General features: G+C 32.3%; 1 protein-coding gene and 1 non-coding gene across 2 annotated transcripts; one reads left to right on the top strand and one right to left on the bottom strand.

Annotated features, from left to right (window-relative positions):
- Positions 1-6,257: 6,257 nt before the first annotated feature.
- On the bottom strand, positions 6,258-6,363 carry LOC133295370 (small nucleolar RNA R71). The gene has a single exon (XR_009749329.1). It is a non-coding gene; the product is annotated as a small nucleolar RNA R71 (small nucleolar RNA).
- Positions 6,364-11,798: 5,435 nt separating this feature from the next.
- Positions 11,799-18,582, top strand: LOC133295369 (probable sucrose-phosphate synthase 3). Its single transcript, XM_061494193.1, has 12 exons — positions 11,799-12,074; positions 12,887-13,119; positions 13,676-13,739; positions 13,842-14,534; positions 14,804-14,938; positions 15,223-15,354; positions 15,437-15,613; positions 15,702-15,755; positions 15,852-15,914; positions 16,159-17,073; positions 17,170-17,297; positions 18,306-18,582. The coding sequence occupies exons 1-12, from the start codon at positions 11,799-11,801 to the stop codon at positions 18,580-18,582; spliced, it is 3,147 nt and encodes a 1,048-aa protein (XP_061350177.1).
- The last annotated feature ends 625 nt before the right edge of the window (positions 18,583-19,207 follow it).

Here is a 19,207-nt window from a genome sequence, read left to right as displayed (position 1 = left end):
ATATGGTCATAGATAACAAAGTAGAATATTAATTTTATTTTTGATAAAATTATTTTGTGCGATATGAATGCTATTGGAAAATAATTTTGATACTTTGTAATACTCTAAATTATTTATAATAAAATAAAATTAATATGTATATATATATATATATATATACATATATATATATATATATTAGATGATAAATTGTAATTAATTGGATTATTAATTGATTGATGATTTAAGCATTTATGTTTGATTGATAATGTTCGATTGATAATGTTCGATTGGTAATGTTTGATAGGTAATGATTGATTGGTAATGTTGATTGATAATTTGTTTAGATATGATGAGTCAGCATTGAGTCAGTAATGTGTAAGCCCTAAACTTCAACTATAAATTAAATAGAGGCCTAGCCTAAACAAACTAATTCACTCTTCAACATTTCTCCTCTACTATTCTCTCTTCTTAGTTTTTTATTCTTCTGGTTACCAACCGGTTCTCTGTCCCAAATTATTCTTTTCTTCTAGAAGTTAGCGAAAACGGAGACCAGGTAATCCTAATCCCTAGAGAGTCATAGGTTATATTGATATGAATTTTGATATGAATTTTGATATATGTAATCCTAATCCTTAGGTTATAATTTTGTTTGAAGTTTATTAATAGTAATCCTAATCCCTAGATGTTTGTAGGTTATCTGTATTATATGAAATTTGGGCATGATCCTTATATGTAATTCGTATATGTTCTTAATAGTTTGGTATGAACATTTCTATATATATAGGTATTTGTTTTTTTTTTAAATTTAAATTACTACATATGATAATTAGAATATGGATACAAGTTGGAATGAAAGAGAATTCCGAATCAGCTTGCAATATATGATATAAACTTTTATTTTAGAAGTTATGATTATGTGCAATATATGATATAAAATGTTATTATTTTAGAAATTATAATTATGTGAAATGTATGGTATAAGACTTAATTCAGGTGCAATATATGGATCTTATTGAATAATTATGAAAATTATGGAGTTATAATACTCTTTAAGAAAAACTTTCCAAATATGTGTTTTAATGATTGAATTTGAATATTTATAACTATGATAATTGATGTGATGGGATTATTTGAATGACGATGATTGGATTTGAATTTTTCTATGATGAATGTTGAAGATTTGAATTATTATATCCTTGAATAAATTGGAAAGTTATGATGAGGATCATATTTGGATTTTACTGTGATGAATGTTGAAGATTTGAATTATTATATCCTTGAATAAATTGGAAAGTTATGATGATGATCGGATTTGGATTTTACTATGATGAATGTTGAAGATTTGAATTGTTATATAAATTCGAGAATTTATGATAATAGTTGTTTGAATTATGATACTTTGGAAAATTATAATGCCCTTGAGTAACTCATTTAGAGATGATAATACTTAAAGAATAAATAATTATGATTGAATCTTTCCTGATTGTGTGTGTTTGTAATAAATTAATGGTGGGAGGATAGCTTTGGGATGGTACCTTCCAAAGTGATGAACACAACTTTTGGGCTTTATGCCTCCGATGTGAAACTGATGTGAAAAAGATTGTATCCGTTCTTCCCAAAGTGGTATCTGGTAACAGTGGTTTTTTCCCGGGATACTAGTAGCAACTTTGGGAAGAGGTGTGCACACTAGGAAGATGTGAATTGATTATGGCCAATTTTGATTATACGTGGCTGGTAACAGTGGTTTTTTCCCGGGTCACGGGGTAGACTGGCAGGGTTTCCCGGGTCTACCATGGTTCTCTTCCCACTAAATATAATGAACTTAAACATTATTAATGAAAATTGTTATTTGATTTGATTATGAAGAATGTCATTGAGTTGTGAATATTATCATATTATGATTAATGTTTTGCTAAATATGTTAGTTGACAATTACCCTTATACACTAAATGGACTAAATAATCTTAAACATGATTAATAATGATATTAATACTTGATTTGAGTTATGATTAAATTTCTTATTTGAATTATTACTTGATTATGATTAAATGACATATTTGAATATTGCTTGAGTTATGAATAAATGACATATTCGAAATATTAATTGAGTTGATTATGTTGATTATTCTTAAATAAATGTCTTGATTGATATTGGGTTATATTATCCTCGTTTTGTATCTTGATTGGGATTACCAGTTTTGCTGACTTTTGTGTTTGTTTGACTGCAATGATCCTGCGGCTGCGGGGGAGCAGATTTTCAGTGAAGCATGTTGCAAAGGATGGGGCTAGCTGTGGGCAGTGAGGATCACGACTCGGATATTTCTAGCTGTCATAAATATTATGTATAAAAAAAAACTGTAGTCTTAGATTTTTATTTGAATGTAATAGAGTTAGCCTTGCACTTGTCCCTGTACAAGTGCGGCGGTAACACTTCCCAAATTTGATTATTTTGAACTTCCGCTGTTATTTATAAAATTATTGAATTTATTTATTCTATTATAAATTGTTAGAATTTGGGGTGTTACAAAATGGTATCAGAGCCCCTGGTTCGGCTTGGGGTTTGTTTTTGATACTGACTTGAGGGATCAAAGATCCCTGAGTTAAATAAATAAAAAAATAAATAATAATAATAAAAAAATAGGAAATAAAATAATAGAACATAAGATAAATAAATAAATCGAGAGAGCTGGGTAGTGAAGGGTTATTTTTCTTGTCCTTTAAATATGATTTATTTCTTTGAACTTTTGATGATTATATGTTTGGAATTATTTTGTGATTTAAAACTATTATTGATATTATTCTTTAAAATTTTTATACGCTATCTTTAGTAACTCGTTTTTATTTTTATAAAAGTAATTAACTTTCTTTTATAGTTGTTCTTGAAGTGATAAATTTTTTTCTAACAAATGAAAGATAATATATGCAATAAAATTTTCTATTTATTTAAAGAAGATATTCAGTTTCGAAATTTTTTTCTTCTAGCTTGGTTAAAGTTAGCAATTCATTAATTTGAAGTGTTTTAAATTTATTGTATTCTATGTTGTCTTGTTTATGAATGACTCTTTGTTGTTTGCTTACTTTTTGTAAGGATTTAAAAAAAAAAAAAAGTTTCGAGGACGAAACTTCTTTTAAGGAGGGTAGAATGTAATACCTCATATTTTTATTAACTTTAACCTTATGCCTTTTAGTTAATTTGAGGAGCTCAAACTTTTAAGTTTCGAGGACGAAACTTCTTTTAAGGAGGGTAGAATGTAATACCCCATATTTTTATTAATAAAATAATAATAATAATATAATAATATTAATAATAAACTATAAATTAGTAGTAATGATATATGTATATATATATATATATATGGTCATAGATAACAAAGTAGAATATTAATTTTATTTTTGATAAAATTATTTTGTGCGATATGAATGCTATTGGAAAATAATTTTGATACTTTGTAATACTCTAAATTATTTATAATAAAATAATATTAATATGTATATATATATATATATATATACATATATATATATATATATATATATATATAGATGATAAATTGTAATTAATTGGATTATTAATTGATTGATGATTTAAGCATTTATGTTTGATTGATAATGTTCGATTGATAATGTTCGATTGGTAATGTTTGATAGGTAATGATTGATTGGTAATGTTGATTGATAATTTGTTTAGATATGATGAGTCAGCATTGAGTCAGTAATGTGTAAGCCCTAAACTTCAACTATAAATTAAATAGAGGCCTAGCCTAAACAAACTAATTCACTCTTCAACATTTCTCCTCTACTATTCTCTCTTCTTAGTTTTTTATTCTTCTGGTTACCAACCGGTTCTCTGTCCCAAATTATTCTTTTCTTCTAGAAGTTAGCGAAAACGGAGACCAGGTAATCCTAATCCCTAGAGAGTCATAGGTTATATTGATATGAATTTTGATATATGTAATCCTAATCCTTAGGTTATAATTTTGTTTGAAGTTTATTAATAGTAATCCTAATCCCTAGATGTTTGTAGGTTATCTGTATTATATGAAATTTGGGCATGATCCTTATATGTAATTCGTATATGTTCTTAATAGTTTGGTATGAACATTTCTATATATATAGGTATTTGTTTTTTTTTAAATTTAAATTACTACATATGATAATTAGAATATGGATACAAGTTGGAATGAAAGAGAATTCCGAATCAGCTTGCAATATATGATATAAACTTTTATTTTAGAAGTTATGATTATGTGCAATATATGATATAAAATGTTATTATTTTAGAAATTATAATTATGTGAAATGTATGGTATAAGACTTAATTCAGGTGCAATATATGGATCTTATTGAATAATTATGAAAATTATGGAGTTATAATACTCTTTAAGAAAAACTTTCCAAATATGTGTTTTAATGATTGCATTTGAATATTTATAACTATGATAATTGATGTGATGGGATTATTTGAATGACGATGATTGGATTTGAATTTTTCTATGATGAATGTTGAAGATTTGAATTATTATATCCTTGAATAAATTGGAAAGTTATGATGAGGATCATATTTGGATTTTACTGTGATGAATGTTGAAGATTTGAATTATTATATCCTTGAATAAATTGGAAAGTTATGATGATGATCGGATTTGGATTTTACTATGATGAATGTTGAAGATTTGAATTGTTATATAAATTCGAGAATTTATGATAATAGTTGTTTGAATTATGATACTTTGGAAAATTATAATGCCCTTGAGTAACTCATTTAGAGATGATAATACTTAAAGAATAAATAATTATGATTGAATCTTTCCTGATTGTGTGTGTTTGTAATAAATTAATGGTGGGAGGATAGCTTTGGGATGGTACCTTCCAAAGTGATGAACACAACTTTTGGGCTTTATGCCTCCGATGTGAAACTGATGTGAAAAAGATTGTATCCGTTCTTCCCAAAGTGGTATCTGGTAACAGTGGTTTTTTCCCGGGATACTAGTAGCAACTTTGGGAAGAGGTGTGCACACTAGGAAGATGTGAATTGATTATGGCCAATTTTGATTATACGTGGCTGGTAACAGTGGTTTTTTCCCGGGTCACGGGGTAGACTGGCAGGGTTTCCCGGGTCTACCATGGTTCTCTTCCCACTAAATATAATGAACTTAAACATTATTAATGAAAATTGTTATTTGATTTGATTATGAAGAATGTCATTGAGTTGTGAATATTATCATATTATGATTAATGTTTTGCTAAATATGTTAGTTGACAATTACCCTTATACACTAAATGGACTAAATAATCTTAAACATGATTAATAATGATATTAATACTTGATTTGAGTTATGATTAAATTTCTTATTTGAATTATTACTTGATTATGATTAAATGACATATTTGAATATTGCTTGAGTTATGAATAAATGACATATTCGAAATATTAATTGAGTTGATTATGTTGATTATTCTTAAATAAATGTCTTGATTGATATTGGGTTATATTATCCTCGTTTTGTATCTTGATTGGGATTACCAGTTTTGCTGACTTTTGTGTTTGTTTGACTGCAATGATCCTGCGGCTGCGGGGGAGCAGATTTTCAGTGAAGCATGTTGCAAAGGATGGGGCTAGCTGTGGGCAGTGAGGATCACGACTCGGATATTTCTAGCTGTCATAAATATTATGTATAAAAAAAAACTGTAGTCTTAGATTTTTATTTGAATGTAATAGAGTTAGCCTTGCACTTGTCCCTGTACAAGTGCGGCGGTAACACTTCCCAAATTTGATTATTTTGAACTTCCGCTGTTATTTATAAAATTATTGAATTTATTTATTCTATTATAAATTGTTAGAATTTGGGGTGTTACAAATAATGAGGAGCAACTTGGGAGGATAGGGAACTAACCCATGGACGACAATAACAGGTCCATGACGGATTTTATCATTCCCGTCTTAGATGAACTTGATCCAAGTATAGTCCAACCTGTTAATGAAGTGTCTTTCAAATTATAACTCATCATGTTTAGCATGCTGCAGAATATGGGGCGGTACCATGGGTTACTTTTGGAGGACCCACACAAGCATCTTAGGAACTTCATTGAAATTGCTAATACCTTTAGGAGGCCAGCCATCTCAGATGATGTGCTGAGATTAAAGCTTTTTCCTTACTCACTGGCTGACAAGGCCAAAGAGTGGTTAAACTCCCTTTCATCCAATTCCATAACCACTTGGTATGCCTTAACTGAAAAATTCATCATGAAGTTTTTCCCATCCAATAAGATAGTACAAAATAGAGGTGGGATCACCAATTTCATGCAGAAAGATGGTGAGACTTTAGTGGATGTATGGCAGAGGTTTAAAATTCTCCTGAAGTAGTGTCCTAACCATGGCATACCCTATTGGGCCCTGTTACAAAGCTTGTACAATGGTCTCAGCACACAAAATAGAGCCTTAGAAGACTCTGCTGCCAATGGCATGTTCATGTCCAGGTTGTTTAATCAAAGCCCATGAGTTGTTGGAACAAATGACTCAAAATTACTCCCAATGGTCTATTGAGAGAAATCAGCCAAGGAAAGTTGCTGGTTTGCATGAGTTGGATTCTATAACGACCTTGTCAGTCAATTTTGATGTGTTATCCACCTTAGTTAGGAACCAAGTTCAAGCAATTGAGGAAAAACTAGCTCAGCCTCAAGTTCACTTGCCTCATCCTCAAGTCATTGCTTTAAACTCAAGTGAATCTTGTGTTTTCTGTAGTGGACCTCATTTGTTTAATAGGTGTCCATCCAATCCAGAGTCTGTCTTCTATGTAGAAAACCCCAAAAGGAACCAGAATAATTTTTTCAATAAATCTTGGAAGTAAAACCAAGGGTCCCAATATTTTCAAGGGCAAGGGCAGCAAGTTGGACCCTTTAATGCCCAAACCAAGTGGCTAATCATGTGTCCAGGCTTAATGAAGGACAACAAGACAGCAATAAGGGAATTATTGAAAAGACTTTCCCTGATAAGCAGTTATTTATGGTTTCCCATACAGCAACTCCTTGGTATGCAGATATAGCTAACTACTTAGTTAGTGGGTCTCATTTTTCTATGTTTGCTGCACTAAAAAAAGATTTGTAGTCGCTACAAGGGGTGTAAATAAGCTGAGCGGCTTGTTAGGGGCCCAAAACTTGGCTTGCTTTAAGCTTGACTTGGCCTGACTTGTCTAATAACTAGAACGGGCTCAAACTTAAAAAAAAAAAAAAAAAAAAAAAAACTTGTTTAGCAAACAAGCTCAAGCGTGATTTAATGAGGCTTGACTTGAAAGTACGTAAGCTGGTCTAATACATTATTATAATAAATAATATATTTTTATGTCACTAAATTAATGTTTATGAAGAAATTGCGGAACTCATTATTCAATCATGAAGTCTAAGCTTTAATGTATCTTGAATTGGTTCCAAACTAGCCTATGAATCAAATCTCTAATGGAATAATTAAATGTATTGAAAATATTATTTTTTTTGTTCCGGCTAGATAGTATAAAAGATGTAATTATATGCGGACTGAGTGAGTTCTATTATTAATTTTTCTTTGACGAAGAAATACACAATATGATGCATTTATAATCTCAACATTTGGATGTATAAGAGTTTGGAAAAAATATGTTTTATAATTATAAATGAGTCAAGTCAAGCTCAAGCCAAGCCTTTAATTTTTCATAAACAAGCTAAGCCAAGCCTATAATTTAGCGCGTACTAAGCTAATGAGTCAAGCCAAGTTCAAAATATTTTTTTTATAGATTTAGCTTGTTTAAGCTAAAGTTTGTCTCGGTCTAGCTCATTTACACCGCTAATTGCTACAAAAAAAAAAAACGGACCCACTTTTAAACAATATTAATAAAATGCATTGTGTCTATATTTTTTCATGCAATTTATTTTATTTTATTTTTAAAAAAAACTATGACTAGTTTTACAAGACTCTAGTGCGATATTTTTTTTTTTTTTTTTTTGGAGATATTCTAATAAATTCATTATTTTGCAATTAGTTCGATTCGTGCGGGTCTCGAGATTATGGCTTTAAACCCCTCCTAAAAATGATACTAGAAAAGATCGAATACATACTCTCGTCTCCACCTGCTTAATTTCCTGATGCCAACTGAATTACCATTATTTGATCTCTACTTCAATATTCTTGTCATGCTCGACCGCTACAAAGATAATAACTCTATAATTATGGTTAATATTTTTCAGATATGCATGATGACAACACATCACAATCACTTATGAAGAAAATGTAGAACCAATCTCGCATGAGTAAGGTACGTAACTAATTATATTAGATTGATATTACTTTTGAAAATCAGATTATTTTATAATTATTTTTTAAAGTTGCATCGTTTTAATTTTTTTTTCCCTTAAGAAATAATTTCATTTTCTTAAAAAAAATCTCTTAAAGTGTTATTAACATTTTGGAGATACTTCTTTGGCTTTAACTTTCATCCACTAATTTTTTTCCCAATATCTGAAAATAATCAAATGAAAATGAGTAAAATTTCATTTGAGTCCCTAACAAAAAATACGGTACTTACTTTAGTTCCTAACAAAAAAAATTAGTTATCTGGTCCCTATCAAATTCAAAGTGGATCCATTTTAATCCTTTTCAAGGGCTAATATGGGGCTTTTTTTAATTTGAAAGGGACCATAATTTCAACTAAATGGGTCCACTTTGAATTTCTTAGGAACCTCGAAACTATTTTTTTTTTTTTGTAAGAAACTAAAATTGGAACCGTATTTTATATTAGGACCAAAAACATGCTTTATGCAATGAAAAAAATAAAAATTAAACTAAAAAGGAAAATTTTAATGTGATATTGGCCCATAACGGTCCTTCCCCTAAAAATGTGATATTTAGAGGAAAAAAAATATTTTGAGTAAATACCATTTTTTGTCCTCAGCAAATTTCACGATGCCCGCTTTAGTCCCTAGCAAATAAAAAAGCTATTCGTGGTCCCTAAGAAATTCAAAATGAACACATTTAGTTGAAATCGTGGTCCCTCACAAATTCAAAAAAGACCCACATTAGTCCCTCAAAAAGACTAAAATGGGTCCACTTTAAATTTCTTAGGGACCACGAATAGCCTTTTTATTTGCTATGGACTAAAGTGGGCATCGTCAAATTTGCTGAGGACCGAAAATGGTATTTACTCAAATATTTTTCCGTTTGTCTTCCAACCCACTCATAGGAATATGCAAAGGAAGCACTCAACTAAGAGAGCATAGTATAGTGTAGGAACTAGCAACTTCCCTTTCGTAACAAACAGTAAAGCTGTCAAAATGGGTCAGCTCATCCCATTTGGCCCTAGCCCTTGTGGGTTAGGGCCAAAAAGCCCGCAGGGCCAAATGAACCTCAATAATCAAGGCCCACACGGGCCAAAAGTCAGCCCATGGGCCATTCAAAATTATAATTTCACATTTTTTTTATCATATTCAATACATTAAAAAATATTTTAACAAATACATTTTTAGCACTTTCTTAACATATTTTATACAAATTATAAATTTTTTATAATTTACTTTTTTAATAAAATAAGATTTGTACACAAATATACAAGTGAAAATGTAAACAAAATTTTAATATAAGTGAAAATTTAGTTACTACTTTTACTAAATTCATTATTAAATGATGACATCAAATAAAGATTTTCTCACCGGGAGTCATAACAGAATACAACAATTATAGTGGAAAACCAAAAGTAATGATAGAAAAATTATCTTAATACCAATATCGAATAACTGCTCTTAGTATGTTATATATTTAAAAGTAAAATAATTGATTTTCTTTAATTACTACCATTTCAAAAAAAATTAGTTATTATTAGGGGTGATAAACGAGCCAGGGGCCTTTGGCTCAGCTCGTAAAGGCCTGAGCTTACATGTCTAATATTGGTTGTTGGAACCAGGCTTGGACTTGTATAAAAGCTCGTTTAGTAAAAAGGTCTCAGGCTCCAATTCAAAAGCTCGGCCTTGGAGCCTCTCAGGCTGGCCTAGTATATTAATTTTTATTTTTATTTATATTTTTTATACTATTTGTAATAACTTTCTCTCTTCTCTCAATCCACTTCACCCATATTTTATTAGTTAAACAGATTTTTTAAATGATTTTGTTCTATATTATGTTGTTTCGATATCCATTGAATTTATGAATATTTATGCAATTACTAGTGTCGTTGATTGTATATTCTGTTTGGATAAATTTTTGTTGTCTTATTTTTTTCTAACAGGCTAAATCAGGCTTTTGTTTTTTGTAAATAAGGCAGGCCACAGGCCGATAATTTTATTCGTAACAGGTAACAGGTAACAGGCTTGGTAAGGCCGACACATTTAATCACAGACTTAGCTTTTTAAGACCAAAGCTCGGCTCGGCTCGGCCCGTTAACACCCCTAGTTATTATTATCCACAAAATTTCTTTTTGGAGTTACCCAACCCTAATTATCTCTTTGAGACGAGTTGGCTCCCTCCGGTATCCCCACGAGCTTCGACTCTTTGAGCCGGCTATGGGACTAATCCGGAGTGCGGGGGAACAGTGCATTGTATACGATATGTTTCGATACAAATTTGGATGTATAACATGCTTAGATGTCAATATAAAATTTTATTTTTATTGATGCACAAATGAAAATCTCTGTTAAAACATATCACTACTGAAAAATTTATTTTTGTTGTAAAATATTATGGATAAACTTTCACATGTTCATAAAATTTGACTCTTTGATTTTCACGACCTTTGATGTATTCTATAATTATCATACTAATAGTGTGTTGAATTGTAGAATACATCCAAAGAGGTATTGTAAAATATTATGGATGATATTTCCCATGGATTATGGATGACCTTTCACATGAATTATGGATGACACTTCACATGAATTATGGATGGCCTTTCACATGAATTATGAATGACCTTTCACATGATTCATAACATGTGACTCTTTGTTTTTTCATGATTTCCATGTTTAAAAATGCATCTAAGATAGGTCCTTATACAGGACTCTTTGTTCATACTTATTCTTATTTTATTCTTTTTATTTATTTTTTTTCTACACTTTATTTTCATTTCTTTCATATTTCACTTTCTCTTATATTCTCCATCAAATCACAATAATTTTTACTTATATTTATAAATATTTAAATTTATATAATTTTTAATTTTTTAAATAATGAAAATTTTGATGAAAAAAAAAAGTTTGGCCCTCAGGTCATCTCTAACCCAACCCGCTAAGTTATAGAGATTTGAAGGTTAGGACTAAAAAATGACCTAACACACAAAAATTCTAATGAATTAGAGTCAAATATAATGCTTTATGGACTGACATGGAAGCTTTAACTCATTTTCACACCTCTAGGTCACAGAAAGGTAAATCAATATGAGTTTTGCAGTGTACACGTGTCTGTCTCTATGGCCCACCCTTCCTTGCAACGTGTTTCTCTCTCCTTTGCCTTCTCCTTCTCCTTCTCCTCCTCCTCCTACACTCTCTGCTATCTCTCTTCTGACCATTTCTCTCTCACACACACACACACACGTTCTTTCAAAGCAACCAAAAACGCTTCCTTTGAACTCTTCCCCATCAATCCCAAAACACCCTTTTGCTCATTCTTTCTCTTGTCTTTCAATTCTTGTGCTTTCTTAACATTCAAGAAACCTTCTTCCACTTCCACTGTCTGTTCACAACATTCTAATTACTAGGATTCTGGTTTCATGCAACACTGCATTGTTTAAATACATACAAAGAAACCTTTTTTTTTTTCTTGAGAAAATCAATGAGAAAGTAGTGAGGGGAAGGAAAAAGAAATGGCTGGGAATGAATGGATTAATGGGTACCTGGAGGCTATATTGTCCACTGGGGCTTCCACCATTGATGAACAAACTTCACCTGTGACTCTGAGAGATGGTGGCCATTTTAATCCCACAAAGTATTTTGTGGAAGAGGTGGTGACAAGTGTTGATGAGTCTGACTTGTACCGCACTTGGATCAAGGTGGTTGCTACCAGGAACACCAGAGAGAGAAGTTCAAGGTTGGAGAACATGTGCTGGCGTATTTGGCATCTTACTCGCAAGAAGAAGCAGGTTCTTCTTTTTTGGAATAGTTTGATCATGATAGGATTGAAAATAATTCATTTGAAATGAGATGATTTGATTTGAATTTTGAAATATAACATACAGCATGATTTGTTAATTAATTGATTTCTATGTTAATATAATTTCAAAGAAGGTTTCATTCACGATTCCATTTGTAATGGCATGATGCCTTTTGTTTTCAAGATTCTAAACTGAAGGTCATGATTGAATTAATGCAAATGTTAATTACATCATAGCTGCATGCATAGGGAAAAAAATTGTTTTTTTCTTGACTGATATTTTCTTCTTAAAAAGGAATGTTTAGTTTTCCTTAGTTTTTCATCCCTTGTGATTGGGATGATTTTTCTTTTCTTTTCTTTTTTTTAAGGGGGCTTTATGCTAGGATAACTTGCTATTCTTAGTTAAGTACCAAATTTCCTACGAAGATGTCAAGTAATTTCAATTTAAAGCAGAGCTTTTAGTCATATTATATGTGTACATTAAGTTGACATTGCCCATTTTAGGGATTCAATCCAATTTATTTATCTTAGCTGCACCACATTTTTGAATATTTAGCAATGATTACTATTTTTATTTTCCAGTTCAAGATAGGGAAGGAAATTTTAGTTTTACATTTTCCTGCAAGGATAATTTAAACTGTTTTTGACATGATATATAATCTCAAGTCACCAAACATTGTTTGGTTAAAGTGTTCAATTCATTCTACTCGGTGCTTCATCCAACAAATATGGGGAAACTACCATTCACTGGGGAGTTATCTAATGCAACACTAATAGGAAACACTTGTGTTATTTGTGTAGTTGGAGTGGGAGGAAGTGCAGAGGCTGGCTAACCGAAGATGGGAGAGAGAACAAGGACGCAGGGATGCAACAGAGGACATGTCTGAAGACTTGTCAGAAGGAGAAAAGGGTGATAATATTGGGGAGATGGTGCAAAGTGAGACCCCAAGGAAAAGAATCCAGCGTCAGATATCTAACTTGGAAGTATGGTCTGATGACAAAAAGGAAAAGAAGCTTTATATTGTCCTCTTAAGGTATCCTATCCACACCCCCATTGTCATCCCTTCTAATAAATTGTCTTGACAAATTTCTTAGTCTGTGTCTATGTGTCAAGGAATACTCATCAATCATAGTGGAAGATAGATTCATATTTATTCCCTTTATCAGTGATCAGCAAAATAGTTTAGCTTTGCTTCATATACATTTGATCTGTCTAATACATTGCGTAATTCAGATGATAGGAAGGGGAGTCAGTTTTGAAGTCTCAACAGCTGCCATAAACCAATCATGATGGCATTTTTTGTTCCTTTCAATTTTTTTGCCTTGTTTTGCATGATGGGAATTTTTGTTGGGGGTTGTCTGAAAATCAATATTATTAATAAATACTAGAAGAAAGAAATGAAGTTACATTGCCAGGCGCTATAATATCAAAATACCACATGCTTCCTGTGAAATTTTAACCATTTATGTATTTTAAGGTAGTTTCATTTTTGCATCACTTCTGTTATGAAATGCTCAAGGAAACAAACTCTAGAAATAGAAACATGTTAAATGTAATGATTACTATAACCTTGTCCTTTTATTCCACAGTTTGCATGGATTGGTTAGAGGAGAAAACATGGAGCTTGGTCGAGATTCTGATACTGGTGGGCAGGTACTTGACATTCTTACATGTGTAAATTACAAATTTACACCAGAATTTCTTTTGCCCCTCCCATTTAAATGTATACTAATGCTTGAAGCAATGTATTTCCAGATTAAATATGTGGTAGAACTTGCTCGTGCACTTGCAAAAATGCCTGGAGTATATAGAGTAGATCTGTTTACGCGCCAAATCTCATCGCCTGAAATTGATTGGAGCTATGGAGAACCTACAGAAATGTTAACAGCTGGTGCAGATGATGATGATAGCAGTGGGGAGAGCAGTGGTGCATATATCATAAGAATACCCTTTGGTCCACGTGATAAATATCTCCAAAAAGAACTTCTTTGGCCTTATATACATGAATTTGTAGATGGAGCATTAGCTCACATTCTCAACATGTCAAAAGTATTGGGTGAACAAGTTGGTGGAGGCCAACCTGTGTGGCCATATGTGATTCATGGACATTATGCTGATGCTGGAGATAGTGCAGCTCTTCTTTCAGGTGCTTTGAATGTACCAATGGTGCTGACAGGTCATTCACTTGGTAGAAACAAGCTTGAACAACTTCTTAAGCAAGGACGCCAATCAAAGGAGGATATCAATTCAACATATAAGATGATGAGGAGGATAGAAGCAGAAGAACTTTCCCTAGATGCTGCTGAACTTGTTGTCACTAGCACAAAACAAGAAATTGAGGAGCAGTGGGGACTTTATGATGGATTTGATGTCAAGCTTGAAAAAGTGTTGCGTGCTCGTGCTAGACGCGGTGTTAACTGTCATGGTCGATACATGCCAAGGATGGCGGTAATATGTTAACTGATGTCACTCTAAAATTTAAAGCAGAGGGAATGATCAAATTGAAGTACAATTTTAGCCACTCAACTAATCCTTTGCTTAATAACTTTGGTCAAACTTCCTTTGGAAAAGGCAATGCCTATAAAGTACCAATTTCTGTACCAGATAAATATGTTGGTTACTTTTCTTTGTTGTTTTTATATGCTCTTTGCATCATCTAAATGGACTACTTTTGTTGATTGACTCAATTAAGCACTAGTGGTTCAAACTTCCTGCAGGTTATCCCCCCCGGTATGGACTTTAGCAATGTTGTGATCCAAGAAGATGGCCCTGATGTTGATGGAGAGCTTGCTCAGCTTACTGGTGGGGTTGAAGGGTCTTCACCGAAAGCAATGCCTCAAATTTGGTCAGAAGTGAGTAATTGATATGTCTACATATATTGCACGTAGGAGTGGATCCTCTTATGTGTTATTTAACATGACTATGTCATGTTAGAGGATCCTAACCATACAAGAGTGAATCAATGATATAAGAGATTACAAAAAAAAAAAATATTGGCATAAGAAGTTATAAAATCATTACTGTTAATTTTTTCATTAATGGTTAAGATCATCTTACATGACATGATCATATTAAATAACACATGAGAAAGTCTATTAACTACTGTTGTTGGCTTTCAACTGACAACTTTGCACAGGTGATGCGTTTCTTTACAAATCCTCACAAGCCTGTGATCTTGGCTTTATCAAGACCAGATCCAAAGAAGAACCTAACCACTCTTTTAAAAGCCTTTGGTGAAAGCCGTTCCTTAAGAGAACTTGCTAATCTTGTAAGTTTACTTAATTCAACTATCCAGTTCAGTGGAAACTATTGTTAAGTACTTGTAGAAAGACTAATATGTTTTTAAACAGACGCTTATAATGGGAAACAGGGATGACATAGATGAGATGTCTTCTGGGAATGCTAGTATGCTCACAACAGTGTTAAAAATGATTGATAAGTACGACCTGTATGGACAAGTAGCATACCCTAAACATCACAAGCAATCTGATGTTCCAGAGATATACCGATTTGCCGCAAAAACCAAGGTCTATTGAAGTTTAGCAGTTAATACATATAAAACTAACTTCTTATATTTTAACGATTATGAGCAGCTAATAATTTGAATTTTCTCAGGGTGTTTTCATAAATCCTGCTTTAGTGGAACCTTTTGGTCTTACTTTAATTGAGGTACAATTTGACTAGCTAAGCTAGTTTTGTGGTATTGTTCTCATTTTAATGTTAAAATGATCTCCTTTTACTCTAAATATATTCAAACTCATGCAGGCAGCAGCTCATGGGCTTCCAATGGTGGCCACTAAAAATGGGGGACCAGTGGATATTCATCGGGTAAATGAAGAATTACCTTTATATTAGTTAAATGGTCCATGTGAGGACCTTCCTCCATGTTTCTTGGTAAAGTATTTTCTCAAATAGGATTGGAAAATATAAAATTCACATTTAAATGCAACAATCTCTTGCCACAAAGTTCAAACTCCAAAATTTCTTTTACCTTTTATGTTATGCACATGATCCTTTGGATGTATATAATGTGACTTGTAGCCTCTTATTATGTTTTCTTGTAATATGTTAGGCCCTCAACAATGGTTTGCTTGTCGACCCTCATGATCACAAAGCAATTACTAATGCATTGCTCAAGTTATTGTCAGAGAAGAACCTGTGGCATGAGTGCAGGAAAAATGGTTGGAAGAACATACACCTTTTCTCGTGGCCTGAACACTGTCGTACTTATTTGACTCGGGTGGCAGCTTGCCGGATGAGGCATCCACAATGGCAAACTAATACTCAAGGGGATGATATAACTGGTAGAGAGTCTTTCGATGATTCACTTATGGATGTTCAGGACATGTCCCTTAGGCTTTCCATTGATGCTGACTTGGCCGCAGCAAGTTCTGGGACTGATACGCAAGACCAAGTGAAGCGGGTCTTAAGCAAGATGAGAAAGCCAGATTTGGGATCAAATGACACTGATGGTGGAAATAAGCTTCCTGACAATGTAACTGGAAAATATCCTCTATTAAGGAGAAGACGTAGGTTGATTGTTATAGCACTTGATTTCTATGACAACAATGGAGCTCCTGATAAGAAGATGATCCAGATAGTGCAAAGGATCATTAAAGCTGTTCAACTAGATCATCAAACTGCCAGAGTTTCGGGATTTGCTTTATCAACAGCTATGCCAATGAAAGAGATAATAGAGCTCCTTAAATCAGGAAATATTCAAGTAAATGATTTTGATGCTATAATTTGCAGTAGCGGGAGTGAAGTTTACTACCCTGGTACTTATACAGAAGATGGAAAGCTTTTGCCTGATCCAGATTATACAGCACATATTGACTATCGTTGGGGTTATGAAGGTCTAAAGAAAACCCTTTGGAATCTTATGAAGACATCTGAAGGTGAAGAAAAACCTTCCAGCCCCGTTGAGGAAGATTTGAAATCAAGCAATGCCCATTGCATCTCATACAAAATAAAGGATCTTGCTAAGGTATGTGAAATTCACTTCTGTACTTGTTGCATATTTACAGTAGGTATGGCAGTTGGTTTTATTGATGAAAATGATCCTGGAAATTGTGTTTTTCAGGCAAGGAAGGTTGATGACTTGAGACAGAAGCTTAGGATGCGAGGGCTACGTTGTCATCCTATGTACTGTAGGGGATCATCTAGCATGCAGGTTATTCCACTCCTTGCATCTAGAGCACAGGCACTCAGGTAAGAGCTCTTTATAAACAATACTCAACACTTGCTCAAATTCAAGGCTTTGATGCTAGCAAACTTGCTAAGAGATTTTGCACAAATCTTATTTTAATCCTTTGGGGGAGAAGCTATAAGAAAACTGGATGTGAGTCTCAAGAAAAAAAAAATCTAATTCAGTTATTTGTTTAGAGGGCGAGCCTCGAGTAGTGGTTAAAGTTACTCCTTTTTAACTAAAAGATTATGGGTTTAAATTCGTGAAATAGCCTATTTGTAAATATGCAAAGATATTGTTGTTGATTATAAGAATTGACCTGACGCTGGCTATCGTTAGTCGGGGTTAATGGGAAGTGATTTATTCAGTTATTTGTTTAATAAATCTGCTTGTAGATTGTTCCTTCAAACCCATTGAAAGCTATGTGTAAAAAATAGTTTATTCTTATTAAAGGATATAAAATATGGGTTTAGTGTCCTTTTAAAGGACACAACCTTATGTCATTTTAGTAATTATAATTTTGTATTACGGGTAGTACATAGTTATAATATTAAAGTTATATTTTTTTTCACTTTTTACGTCAGCAGACAGCTTATGAAGAGAGAGAAAAAAAGTATAACTTTAATATTATAATTATGTACTACCCGAAGTATATAGTTATAACTGCTAAAATGACACAACCTTGTGTCCTTCAAAAGGACAAAACTTTTTCTCATAAAATATTTACTTTAAAACTACAATCAACAAGCAACTAAACAGGGTTTCTGTTTGACATCAATCCGGATAGCTTTATATTATGTATTGATGTAACTTTTCATACTTCTTGATGTAATATTGAAGGTTATATTTTATCATGACCATAGAAACCAAGCTGGATATAGGTAGTTTTAAGGATCAATCCTACAGTTCCCCTTCTTTTAGGTGAGGGAATTTGCTAGTGCATTGTTTATGCAGATCTTACTTAGATGCTATACTTTATAATTGCAAACAATGCTGAATATTCAGTGGTTGAATGTTTACTATTATGTTAGGTATCTCTTTGTCCGTTGGAGACTGAATGTTGCAAACATGTATATCATTGTTGGAGAAACTGGGGATACTGATTATGAGGAATTGATTTCTGGAACTCACAAGACCATTATCATGAAGGGGGTTGTTTCTAAGGGTTCAGAAGAATTGCTTAGAGGTCCAGCAAGTTACCAAAGAGAAGATGTTGTGCCGAATGAAAGTCCTCTTGTTGCATACATTAGTGAAACAACTGAGGACAAGATTGCTAATGCTTTGAAGGAACTATCTAGGGTAATGTGAAGTACTTCACTTCTAGGTACAATTTTTATTTTTATTTTTATTTTTTTCTATTTTTGAAAACAATGAGTACTAATCCATTTACCTTCACAGAGCACACAATGGAAAATTGATGTAGTTCTGTTATTATGAATCATAGAATCTCGCAAAAATGATATATTGATTCCTTTCTTACAAAATGTTTTTATTTTATTTATTTATTTTTTGGTTGTTAGTTAGAACTTAAAGTACATGTGGATATTAATGGAACCAATGCTTGTTAGTAGGCGCCTCTTGAAATAACTAGTGCCTTTGAAAAAATTAATCGTTGCAATTTCTACCATCTGCATGTCTTCCTTGATCCGTCATCAAAATTTAAGGTTTTAACAAGTATTTACAAAATAATAACAATCTAAGACAGGAATAAATCCTCTTATGTCAACATAGAAGGACCACGTATAATTTGTGGTTAGAAGACAAATGGATGGCAACAAGCGCAGCTATAAAAAAAAAATCGGAGAAGTTCAAAAATTTTCTTTTGATTTTGCTATAAAATTATTTATTTTTTTGTATTTTTTTTTTCTATTACTTAACTCCTTTGTAATTTTTTCCTTCAAGTCTATCTTTAACGCCGTTAAATATTGGATTT

Source organism: Gastrolobium bilobum, unplaced genomic scaffold (assembly GCF_033153095.1).
Source record: "Gastrolobium bilobum isolate Gb01-03AN ecotype WA unplaced genomic scaffold, APGP_CSIRO_Gbil_v1 utg39954, whole genome shotgun sequence".
In the NCBI taxonomy this organism is placed as follows: Eukaryota; Viridiplantae; Streptophyta; class Magnoliopsida; order Fabales; family Fabaceae; genus Gastrolobium; species Gastrolobium bilobum.
This window is presented reverse-complemented; position numbering and strand designations above follow the sequence as displayed.